The following is a 12,018-nucleotide window of genomic DNA, read 5'->3' as shown; positions in this document are numbered from 1 at the left end:
CAGTGCGGGGTCCTCAGCTTTCATCAGGTTCAGGCCAGTTAAAGGCTGGAAGGTGGGGAGTATTCTCAGGCCACGAGGGGTGAGCAAAGGCCAGGTACATGGGGGGGCCTCTCCCTTCCACGGGCCCTCACCTCTGCTGGAGAGAGTTTAGGAAGAGGGGAACCCCTAGAGGAAGGGAAAGCTAGTGTCTCCAGGGCTGGGAGGGGCCAGCAGGTCATGGGGTGGGGTCCTGCTAACCAGAAGCATGCTGCCCTGTAAAAGATGCGGGTTCACAGGAGAATTATTATTTTCTTCCACTACAATCCAATTAAACTCTACGTATTGGGAATAGACCTTTGCCCCTGCCTACAGCTCAGCCAGGTGGGGGTGAAATAGCCCTGAGAGATGAGAGGTGGTCAGCAGGGTCCCTTGGCTTCCTCCGCACCTAGTTACCCCTCCCCACCTCAGGCTGGAGAGAAGTGGGAACCTCCTCCAGGCACATGGTCATTCCACCTCTCAGCAGAATCTCCTCTCTGCAGGGGACTGAGACAAAGTGCCGGGGAAACTGAACAGTGGCCACTTGAGCAAAGCCTCCCCTCAGGCAAAAGGCCTATGGTTTGAAAGCAGAGGACTAGCTAGGGCTGATGGGAGGACTCAGTCGGAGAAGCTGTTCCTTTTTTTTTTTTTTTTTTTTTTTTTTTTTTTTTTTTTATTGGTGTTCAATTTACTAACATACAGAATAACACCCAGTGCCCGTCACCCATTCACTCCCACCCCCCGCCCTCCTCCCCTTCTACCACCCCTAGTTCGTTTCCCAGAGTTAGCAGTCTTTACGTTCTGTCTCCCTTTCTGATATTTCCCACACATTTCTTCACCCTTCCCTTCTTTTCCCTTTCACTATTATTTATATTCCCCAAATGAATGAGAACATATAATGTTTGTCCTTCTCCGACTGACTTACTTCACTCAGCGGAGAAGCTGTTCCTGCAAAGAGGCACCAGTCGGCTCTGCTGTCACCCAGTTTGAAAGATGAGTTTGGGTTAAGACCTAGGGGAATCCCTGGGTGGCGCAGCAGTTTAGCACCTGCCTTTGGCCCAGGGCGCGATCCTGGAGACCCGGGATCGAGTCCCACGTCGGGCTCCCGGTGCATGGAGCCTGCTTCTCCCTCTGCCTATGTCTCTGCTTCTCTCTCTCTCTCTGTGTGACTATCATAAATAAATAAATAAAAAATTAAAAAAAAAAAAAAGACCTAGGACTCCAAGACCACATAGAACCCACAAGGCTTAGAGTGAGAACTCAGTAGGTCTCTGGCACTCACCGCAGGCCAAGGTGGAGAGCGCTAGTCCTAGGGGGTCCCTGGGTGGCTCAGCTGTTTTGTGCCTGCTTTCAGCCCAAGGCGTGATCGTGGAGTCTCGGATCGAATCCCGCATCGGGCTCCCTGCACGGAGCCTGCTTCTCCTCTGCCTGTGTCTCTGCGCACCCCCCCCATGAATGAATGAATGAATGAATGAATAAATAAATAAATAAATAAATAAATAAATAAATACAAAACAAATAAATAAAAGCTTTAAGAAAACAGCACTAGTCCTGAAGGCGGACTGCCTGAACTTACCTCCCACCCCACCTCTCACCAGGTGTTCCACACTAAATAACTTGGTCAACCTTTTTGGGCTTCCAGTTCCCGCTTTGTAAGTGGAGCTATTAGCTCACCTCAGTGCTGCTGTAAGGAGCAAATGCTGCCCGAGCGCCCAGCACAGGGCCTGGCGCTGTGGACTCCTCTGCCAAGCCGGCCAGGGCAACCCCAGGGCTCCACGGCAGAACAAGAGAAGACCCACCTCGCTGGGGTTTCTCTGCTGAGGAGGCTTAGGACGCGAAGAGGGAAGGACTGCAGCGGGGACCCCAGGCTGCCGCACACGGCTGGTACGTGCCCGTCTGCGGAGAGCCGTTGGGCTGGGCGCGGCCGCGGAGGGCCAACCAGAATCGCACGGGAAGTCAGGGCAGGGGCACAGGCTAGCCACACTCTCAACTGCTGGCGGCCAGGGCGGCGGCGACAGAACTACAACCGCCGTCAGAGACCAGGTGAACACAGGGACTCCGCTCCTAACAGCCTGTCTGCGTCCTAGAGGGCACCACACCCCGAGGGGAGGGCGCGCGGGAGATGCCCACAGCGCATCGGGAGGCACAGGCCCCGCCCGGCCCAGCAGCGCTGCGGAAAGGGCCAGGCTGCACCTCCCGGGGCGGCCACCAGGCTCCCTGCAGAGGGTTTTAAAAGACTAGGTCGCGGCCACAGGAAGCGACGGGCCCAGCTGCTTGCTGGGCTGGGCAGCAGGGACAGGGTGGCGCCAGCCCAGGTGTGGAAGGAAATAATGGCTTAACAGCGGGTAACGACCCCATCAAAAGTTCTCCGGTGTGAAGTGGCTTCTGTACTTTGATTATATATAAATATAAAATCTGTGTCTTAAAAGGTGTTTTTTTAAAAATTTTATTTAGTCATGAGACAGAGAAGCAGGTTCCCTGCAGGGAGCCCGATGCAGGACTCAGTCCTGGACCTCGGGGTCGCGTCCTGAGCGGAAGGCAGACACTCCACCACCGAGCCACCCAGGCGTCCCAAATAAAAGGTTTTATACATAATGGAGTCACATGGGGTATATCATGGGCTACGCAATAGGGGATCCCCTTTAAGTTTCTAACACATCAGAATGACTTTTCTTGCCCCCTCTCCATCCAAAACTGACCTACTTTTATTTCAAACAACTTGCATTTACACGAGAGATAAAAAGCTATGCTGGGGGGTCACCTGGGTGGCTCCGTGGTTGAGCATCTGCCTTTGGCTCAGGTTGTGAGTCCGGGATCCTGGGATCAGACTCCCACATAAGGCTCCCTAAGGGGAGACTGCTTCTCCCTCTGCCTACGTCTCTACCCCCCTTTCATGAGTCTCTCATGAATAAATAAAATCTTAACAACAAAAAGCTATGCTGAAGATAAGAGATAAAGAACTTACTGTTCCTTGGAGATTATAAACACCAAAAAAATTAAGCAAATTATATACATCCACCAAAACACGGTAGGGGGGGGAACTCTGGCCTCCAAAGGGGCTGGCCCATGCGTGAGACAAAGAACCCCACACTCAGCGTCAGGCCACTAACACTCGGTCCAAATAGCGGACTGCCAGGTTCTGAGTCTTGAGGCCTCGTTACCTGTTTTCCTGGGAGACGGGATTACGTGGACAGGACAAGCAGCCAAGTGGTCACACATACCTTATCTTTTGTTACTTCACACTGGAAACCACCAATTCAGAATTCTGGTCAAAAAGCCCTAGAATTAGTGGCTGAAGCTTTTACCTAAAATGGGTTTGCCGAAGCTCTCTGTCCAGAAATGGCCAGCAGCAGCAGCAGCAGCAGCAGCAGCAGGTGTTTCACTAACACGTCAACTTCCTATTCCCACTCCCTTGCACCTGCCCCTGCAGGGCTCTGAACAAGCTCTGCGGTCTAGGGCTCTGTCCCTGCAGCTCGCGGACTCACTGGCCTCCCTCCCACAGGAGCTTCTCTGAGGCAAACTGGGCCCCGCCTGTCATCCTGCACTTGGCAGAATTCAACGTACAGATCTCAGACTGCACTGAACTGAGCCTCAGAGGACAGAACTTCCCACGAGCCCCTGCATCTCTAACCTCTGGTCACCCTTCTGCCGCAGGGACCACTCCTAAGGCGGATCACGGGGCGAGCAGTCGTTCATCCACACTTGCTACTCACCCCTTTGGGGAGTTAGAAACCCACAACAGGATTCACTCAATAATCCCACCATTTGCCAAGATCATCTTCCAAGTGCTGTCTCGAGAGGAAGTGGCCTCTGAGAACAGAGTGTGCCTCTGAAAGGCGACCAGGCCTGCACCCGAGGCCATGCGGACCCTCTGGGGCCCCCATTAAGCATAGATCACACGTGACGGAGTGTCTGGAGCACTTGTTAATCCGTTATGATTTATTAGCTGTACAGCAGTAGATCCTCCTCCCCAGCTTTCAACCCCATTACATATTTTATTACAGGTCTCATGTTGGCGTCCTAAAATAATGAAAAATATCACACAGTACAGCTAAGTACAAAATGCATCAACCTAGAGTCTGATAGCTAACTGATGGCTCTTTTAAAAGCAATACACAGAAGAAAAAAGTGTTTGAAATCAGCAAGACTGAGGCTCTCTAAAAAACACATTTCAAACATGTGACAGTTCATGTGCAAGAATCATTTTTTAGTTGGTTTTGTTTCACATTATTATTGTTTATTATTTTTATTTTTTTTGCAGATCCAAAGTTTAAATTACTGACCTAGTGAAATTTTCTGGCCCAGCTTTTAAGGGCTGCTGTGACCCACTCATAATCACCCTTCTGCTTGAACAGAGGAGTCATAAAACACAAAATTCAGCTACAAACAGAGCAAAGAAAATGTAGATGGGAAATCATAACTGAAAGTTAATTGTACAAGGTTCAAATGCTGGCTCCATGGGCTGGAAATCACGATCTTCCACGTGGGTGTCCATCACTAGCGGGCAGCAGTCTGGGTGCCATTCTGCTACATGATTGTGATCCAATTCCTTGTCAACATTTACACACTACAGAGTCTGTGGTAACTTAATTTGCAAGTAATTAAAATGCTGGGTTTTCTTACACTGCACTTCTTTTCAACCTCTTAATTAATGGAAAAGATTAAAATGTAAAAAAAGTTATTTACAAGCTTGACCATACCAGAAACTTTGCCAAGAAAGAGGCAAAGCCTTCAGGACAGACACCGACTGCAGCATGCCGTACTACTGGTGTGCAGCTGGCTCCGAGCAAAGGGAGTCAGGGAGAAGCAGAAGCAAAAATCAGTTTAAAAGTGTAAGTCCTTCCCAGTCTGCATTTACAATTAAAAACTCTCCTGGGAAGAAGACCTAGAACTCTGGGAAACCCGGTGGCCATTCTGGAGTGGTTTACCATAGCAAGAGAGAGGGTTCAATGTCTCTGTTTCCATCTAAGAAAACCAGTTAGGCATCAAGACTGTCCTCAGCACTTCATAGTAAACCCTTGGGGACTCAGAACATTCCATGATTTGCTAACATCAAACAGCAAGTTCTAGTAAAATCACATTTTTCTAACATCATCCTTGAAGTTTTAGTTCGCAGTATGTTTGGTAAAATGGTGTAAAATGATGCTTTTCCCAAAGCCAAAAGAAGAAAGAAGGGAGAAAAATTAAGATGCGGGCCGTTTAAACACAGCCCAGAGCAGTCTTGGCGATGAGCAAGGCCCCGCCATCACCGGTCCATCATGCTGAGGATCATCTCGGGCGTGAGGTCTCCGTTGGGGGCGTCTGTGGCAGCTGGTTGAGCCTCCTCTTCCTCCCCCTCTACGGGCTCTGCATCTGGCTCTTTTTTGACTTCAACTATAATGTTCTCAATTGCACCTGTATTCTGATCTTCCACTTGGATGATGGCTGTTGCTGGCAAGAAAGAGCATGAACAAAACAAATGCTCCATTAAAGCCCCTGTAGATTGCAAGGGTCCTGTCAAACTCGAAACTAAATGAATGTCAGCAGTGTAGGAAAGTCTTAGCAGCAGAGCAAGTAAAAAACGACGTAATGATCGAAAATACTGCCATTCATAAAGCCCCAAAACGGTAGAAACTATCAAAAAACTAAATGCTGACATTCATCTTCACATGCCTCCCAAATTCCATATTAAAGGCCTTATTAGTTTTACTTAATGTCATAAAATTGAGCTTTGCACTAGTATGAGATAGGCAAAAGACGCCGAAAGCATGTGACTAAGAATACCTCACCATGTGTGTGGCGCAGGGCTGTTAGAGATGAACCGCCTATAGCAAGAATAGCCATCTCAGATCCTGAAGCCTCCCACACCCAGAGCCCTCCACCAGTATTTCATTCTGGTGTGTGCAGGTGAAATGGCTCCAAGGGTCTATAGTCAACCAACCCCCTGCTCCCCTGCAATAGACATCTATCTACACATGAGACTCCGGGAGTACAATAAAAACTAGATTAAATCATGCATTTGTTAAAGAAAAATGCTGCCGGCTTTCAGGATATCCACAGCAACAAGGAGCAGAACACAGACCCGAGTGCCCCAGGGCCTGCTGTCACAAAGGTCGAGGCCAATACAAGACTGCTGCCCACTGCCATTTGTAGTGTGAGGTGGTGAGAAACACCTCTACTGTCTGTGTCCTCTCCCAAATCAAAAGGCCAGCACTTGAATCCACAGGCCTGTAATTCTTAGGAGAATGGATCATAGCACAGAAATTGCTTTATCCTTCTTCCTTTAAAATTAGGCTTTTTTGCGTTTATTACCATATCACTTCTGCCAGCGGGGATAGGACTTTGATTGTTTTGCAAAAACCCTCCCACATTAAAAGTACCCATCTTGTAGAACAGGAGTACCCTTCTACTCTGGACTACTTCTCCCTGAAGCAGAATAGGCTCCCTGGGTCTTCCTCACGTGGTTTCCAGTAAAAACTAAATAGTAAGTTCCTAACAGTTTGTTCCTGGTGTTCTTAACTTGTTCTCAAGGCTTAGTTCCCATCATCCCCCAAAACAAGGGCCTGGGCCAGCTCCTCCAACATGTTGGGGGGAGGGTGCCAGCCTCCAGCCTACTGAGCTGAGACAAGTAACTTACGCTGGTTCTGTTTGGGCTGGTTGGTTCTGCCAGGAGGGCGTCCTCTCCGCTTCTTGGCAGGTGGTGGGGCTGGGGTCACAGGCTGAGGCTCTGGCTCGGGTTCAATTTCCACAGCAGGTTCTTCCTCATCCTCATTGTCATCCAGGTCTGGCTCAGCATTTTCTTCTCATGAAATCAGAAATAACAGGTGGGGAGCCAGGGAAAAGTATGGTAGAAGAAAAATATGACACATCCACACAAAACCACATATTCTGTTAAGTCTAGTTATGTATTTATTTTTATCAAAGAAGTCCGTTTAAAAATACTTTTGCTAGAAAATTTTTGCTATTTACCTTGAAAAGAATAAACTGGTATTGTGCTAATAATAATATGTAAATTGACCTGAAGACTACTATTCCTATATTACTCTTTTCTCTTAGCTTTAGACATTAAAATATTGAATTTCAAATTAAGCGGCAAATCCATCATGCTCCAGATACCTAACAATGCCAATGTTTAAGTTGAAAACATATGTTCCTTCTATTATGCAAGGATAAAGCAGGTTACTAAGCCTAAGGACCCTTGAAGATGTGCTCCTGATTGATTCTGAGTAGGCAAGTGTATGTGTGTGTATGTGTGTGTGTGTGTGTGTGTGTGAGAGAGACAGAAGTTCCTAGGACTATAACTGATGGTTTTCTTTTTTTTTTTTTTAATATTTTCTTTTTTCTTAAAAATTTTATTTATTCATGAGAGACACAGAGAGAGAGGGGCAGAGACACAGGCAGAGGAGAAGCAGGCTCCATGCAGGGAGCCCGACGTGGGACTTGATCCCGCGTCTCCAGGATCGCATCGCAGGCTGAAGCGGTGCTAAACTGCTGAGCCACCTGGGCTGCCTTTCTTTCTTTTTTTTTTAAAGATTTATTTGAGACAGACAGACTGGGGGGTGGAGGTGGGGGGTTGGGAGGGTGGGGGGGAGGAACAGAGGGAGAGGCAGACAGAATCATAAAGCAGATTCTGCACTGAGGAGGGAGCCTGATGTAGGGCTCAATCCTAGGACTCTGAGATCATGACCGGAGTGGAAATCCAAAGTAAGCCACTCAAACGACTGAGTCACCCAGGTGCCCCCTGAGGATTTTTTTTAAGGCCAAAATTTTGGACTTAATTCTTAACTATGCCAGGTTCAATGGGTCATTCTTTTTTTTTTAAAGACTTCTTTTTTGTTAAGATTTTATTTATTCATGAGAGATAGATAGATAGATAGAGAGAGAGAGACACAGGCAGAGGGAGAAGCAGGCTCCATGCAGGGAGCCTGATGTGGGACTCGATCCCAGGTCTCCAGGATCACGCCCTGGGTGGAAGGCAGGCAGGCACTAAACCGCTGAGCCACCAGGGCTGCCCCCCCGTCTTTTTAAGGTTTTATCTATTTGAGAGAAAGCAAGAGAGTGAGCATGAGTGGGGGTTGGAGGGAGGCAGGAGGGAGAGGAAGAGGCACACTCCCCACTCAGCAGGGAGCCCAATATAGGGCTTGATCCCAGGACCCTGAAATCATGACCTGAACTTAAGGCAGATGCTTAACCCACTAAGCCACCCAGGAGCCCCTCAATGGGTCATTCTTAACTCCCTAATTTTCTCCCTGATGCCATCATCACATAAAAGGAGACAGGACTATTGTATAAAGAATACCGACAGGGACGCCTGGGTGGCTCAGCAGTCTGGCACCTGCCTTTGGCTCAGGGCGTGACCCTGGAGTCTCGGGATCGAGTCCCACGTCGTCGGGCTCCCTGCACAGAGCCTGCTTCTGCCTCTGCCTGTGTCTCTGCCTCTCTCTCTCTCTCATGAATAAATAAATTCTAAATCATGAATAAATAAAATATAAAAAAAACCCCACCTGGCAAAGGGATGCCTGGGTGGCTCAGTGGTCGAGCGCCTGCCTTCGGCCCAGGATCAAGGCCCACATCGGGCTCCCTGCAAGGAGCCTGCTTCTCTCTCTGCCTATGTCTCTGCCTCTGTCTGTGTCTCGAATGAATGAATGAATGAATGAATAAATAAATAAATAAATACATATAAAAAAATCTTAAAAAAAAAAAAAGGGGGGGGCAGCCTGAGTGGCTCAGCAGTTTAGCGCTGCCTTCAGTCCAGGGCCTGATCCTGGAGACCCGGGATTGAGTCCCACATTGGGCTCCGTGCATGAAGCCTGCTACTCCCTCTGCCTGTGTCTCTGCCTCTCTCTGTCTCTCATGAATAAATAAATAAAATCTTTAAAAAAAAAAAAGAATACTGACAGGCAGCTTTGAATCCCTTACTAAGTGTGTGACCTGGGACAATGACCACAGTGAACCTCAGTTTCCTGATATCATCTCTAAAGCACCTCCAATCTACTTACTAGTGATTTGAGGATCAAAAGGATTGAACTACAATGCATGTAATAATCATGCTCTGAAACTTACACTCTACTACACAGGCACAGCTCTCGTTTGCACCATGCATCAGTTTTAAGTTTCTCCATTATTCCATTTAGGCTTTATTATTTCATTTAGTAAGAGATGTTACCCTCATTGTATAGAAAAAGTGACAAGCTAAATGATTTAAGGGACAGCTAAACCACAGCAGCCAGAATCCAACCTCTGGCCTCGGTCTAGGGCGGTTTTGCTGCCTGGCCCTGGAGGCAGCTGAGGAATCCTGCTATCCCCCTCACCCTTACCATGGCACACAAAGTATCCTCCCTGCCTTCCTCTGAGAAGCACAGGTTATGCCCTCTTTCTCAGAACTAGACATATTTAGAAATCTGGGAATAAACACCTCATCTCCAGGAAAAAATGCCTTATTTGTCAAATCTTAAGTGAAAATGTGGGGAACATACTGGTATGTGGCAGTGTGTTAAGAACGAGATGAGAAAAAAAAAAAAAAAAAAAAAGAACAAGATGCTTCCCTCTTGAACTATTTAAGCCCCCTATTGCCTAAGTTGGCCCAGTGCCTAGAAAACCAAACAAATTCAGTCAGAAGTGTGTGTGTGGGGGGGAGGCACACAAAGAAGGTTAATAGGGTCAAAGGCTTATTGGCTTGGAGACATTCTGGCAAAAAGCCTTGAAAATAGCAGTATATTCTGCTGGTCCATCTCTGCAGATGGCCAAACAAGCAGAACATCTGGGAGAAGACAAATATGACTGTGTGGCCTTGGTCAGCAGAGGGATGGAAAGCCCAGACTTTCTGGGGTGATAAAAAGACACTAGGTATAAGGCCTAGAATCCAAGTGTGCCCTAAAGCCAGCAATGCAAAAGACAAAAGAAGGAATTGCAGAAATCTATTAGGAACTATCAGTAAAGATACGTCATCAGAGCTGAAAGATGTTCTGGCGACGCATAATTAGGCAGTGAAGCTGATCTTACTGGGAGATGAACCACAAAAGTCAACAAGGTAGTACCATAACCAAGAAGGCTAAGGGCCAAAATCTGTGGCAGTAGGAGGCTCTGCAACCAGAAGCACCTACAGGGATCCCTGGGTGGCGAAGCGGTTTGGCGCCTGCCTTTGGCCCAGGGCGCGATCCTGGAGACCCGGGATCGAATCCCACGTTGGGTTCCCAGTGCATGGAGCCTGCTTCTCCCTCTGGCTATGTCTCTGCCTCTCTCTCTCTCTCTGTGACTATCATAAAAAAAAAAAAAAAAAAAAAAAATAGAAGCACCTACAAAGATCCTCAGCTCAAAGTTACCTGTGGATCTCTGGTAGCACTTAAGGACTGTGATTTTCCCCCAAAACTCCCAATAGTCCATTCGTTAATTTCTTGGCCAAAGGGATCCCACAATGGTGTGTGTGTGTGTGTGTGTGTGTGTGTGTGTGTGTGTCTGTGTGTGTGTGTTTAAATGATTATTTACTTATTTGGTGGTGGTGGGGTCGGTGGTGATGATGATGGGGTGTGAGCAGGGAGGAGGGGAAGAGGAAGAGGGAGAAGCAGGCTCCCTACTGAGCAGGGAGCCCAACAAAGGGTTCCATCCCAGGACCCTGAGATCACGAACTGAGCCAAAGGCAGATGCCCAACCAACTGAGCTACCCCGGGCACCCCAGTAGAGTATAGTGTGGTTTTAAAAAGTTAAGTAAACCGACATTTTCAAGGAGGCATGTTTACTGAAAACCCAGTGAAGATAATGATTAAAATAGATTTTCTGGAAAAGGCAGCAAAAAAATAAATTACTCTTATGCTTTACTAGATGAATATTGTCCCAGAAAAAGGTAAAGTTCTAACCAGAAAAGGCTTTATTAAAATAAAACACACAAAAACTAAAAGAGACCTTGTTACAGATATAAATACAAGAAAAAAACAAAAACAAAAAAACACCTTAATGCTTTCATGAGCAAGTTATAGACAAAATCAACAGAGACTGAAGTTTTCAAATATGTTCAATCTCCAAAATTTTTATTTATTTTATTTTTTAAAATTATTTATGATAATTTTTATTATTTATGATAGTCACAGAGAGAGAGAGAGAGAGGCAGAGACACAGGCAGAGGGAGAAGCAGGCTCCATGCACCGGGAGCCCGATGTGGGATTCGATCCCGGGTCTCCAGGATCGCGCCCTGGGCCAAAGGCCCGCGCCAAACCACTGCGCCACCCAGGGATCCCTCAATCTCCAAAATTTTTAATCCCTCCCCATTATTACTAACAATGCAAAAGACGAAACAAGGAGCTTTAGAAACACATAAAGCACCATCTATAACCTTGCCAGTCTGATGGTACTTCTGGGGAAGTATATTCCCCAAAACAAAACCCCTTACATGTATCTTTTACCATAAAAAGCTTAAATCTTTAGTCACAGATGTGCTCTCTCAACTACTTGGCCAGTAGCCCAAGCATTCACATTACAGAGCCTAATACCATGAAATGAGCGTGTACAATCAAATGTGACTCCTCCGTTACTGACACTCTTGTTCTCCCTCCCTCTTCATGAGTCTAGCACCTCAAAGAATACCTTCTGCCTGGATTTCATGACTAGAAGTAAAAAAACACCCCCGAAAGCATCAATGGTAGGAAAACAGGCAAAGTGTTACATTATAAAATGGAGAGATTAAGGTAGGAAGAGAAAGGCTGACCTTCATGGATTTGATCAACACATCTCAAGGCTAGGCTGACACAGGCAGTCAAACCAGAAGTTGGTCAAGATGCTTAAGAAACCTTCTTCATGTCCATAAATTCATTGCTCAAATCTAGACCAGCTTCCTAAATGTAAAAGTTATGAACATAGAAAAGAAGCTCTGCTGGCCTTAGAATATCACTAATCTGAGATAAATGAGTTGAGATACTACTTTTGCTTTGGCTGTAAGTGAACATATAACATAGAAGATACTATCAAGCAATGGAACACCAGGAGGAAAAAAACTTGCCCCAGAAACAAACTAGCTGCTGCTGTAAATATGTA

General features: G+C 46.8%; 1 protein-coding gene and 1 long non-coding RNA gene across 9 annotated transcripts in view; both read right to left on the bottom strand.

Annotated features, from left to right (window-relative positions):
- Window positions 1-823: 823 nt before the first annotated feature.
- LOC140627294 (uncharacterized) lies at window positions 824-3,713 on the bottom strand. Of its 2 annotated transcripts, none has more exons than XR_012026127.1 (3): window positions 3,321-3,713; window positions 1,298-1,451; window positions 824-1,184 (listed from the first exon to the last, which is right to left on the bottom strand). It is a non-coding gene; the product is annotated as an uncharacterized lncRNA (long non-coding RNA). The 2 variants fall into 2 exon arrangements; XR_012026126.1 differs by lacking the exon at window positions 3,321-3,713 and adding an exon at window positions 1,690-2,204 and having other exon boundaries at window positions 827-1,184.
- Window positions 3,714-3,928: 215 nt separating this feature from the next.
- The window catches only part of CTCF (CCCTC-binding factor), a 55,429-nt gene continuing 47,339 nt past the window's right edge, over window positions 3,929-12,018 (bottom strand). For 3 of the 7 annotated variants that reach the window (XM_072815379.1, XM_072815411.1, XM_072815420.1), the window contains 2 exons: window positions 6,632-6,796; window positions 3,929-5,445 (listed from right to left, as the gene is read on the bottom strand). In XM_072815379.1, the coding sequence (XP_072671480.1) occupies window positions 5,261-5,445; window positions 6,632-6,796 (350 nt within the window). In that variant the 3' untranslated portion in view covers window positions 3,929-5,260. The remainder of the gene's footprint in view (window positions 5,446-6,631; window positions 6,797-12,018) is intronic. The other 4 variants (XM_072815407.1, XM_072815422.1, XM_072815400.1 and 1 more) reach the window with 3 other exon arrangements.

This window comes from Canis lupus, chromosome 3, assembly GCF_048164855.1.
Source record: "Canis lupus baileyi chromosome 3, mCanLup2.hap1, whole genome shotgun sequence".
In the NCBI taxonomy this organism is placed as follows: domain Eukaryota; kingdom Metazoa; phylum Chordata; class Mammalia; order Carnivora; family Canidae; genus Canis; species Canis lupus.
This window is presented reverse-complemented; position numbering and strand designations above follow the sequence as displayed.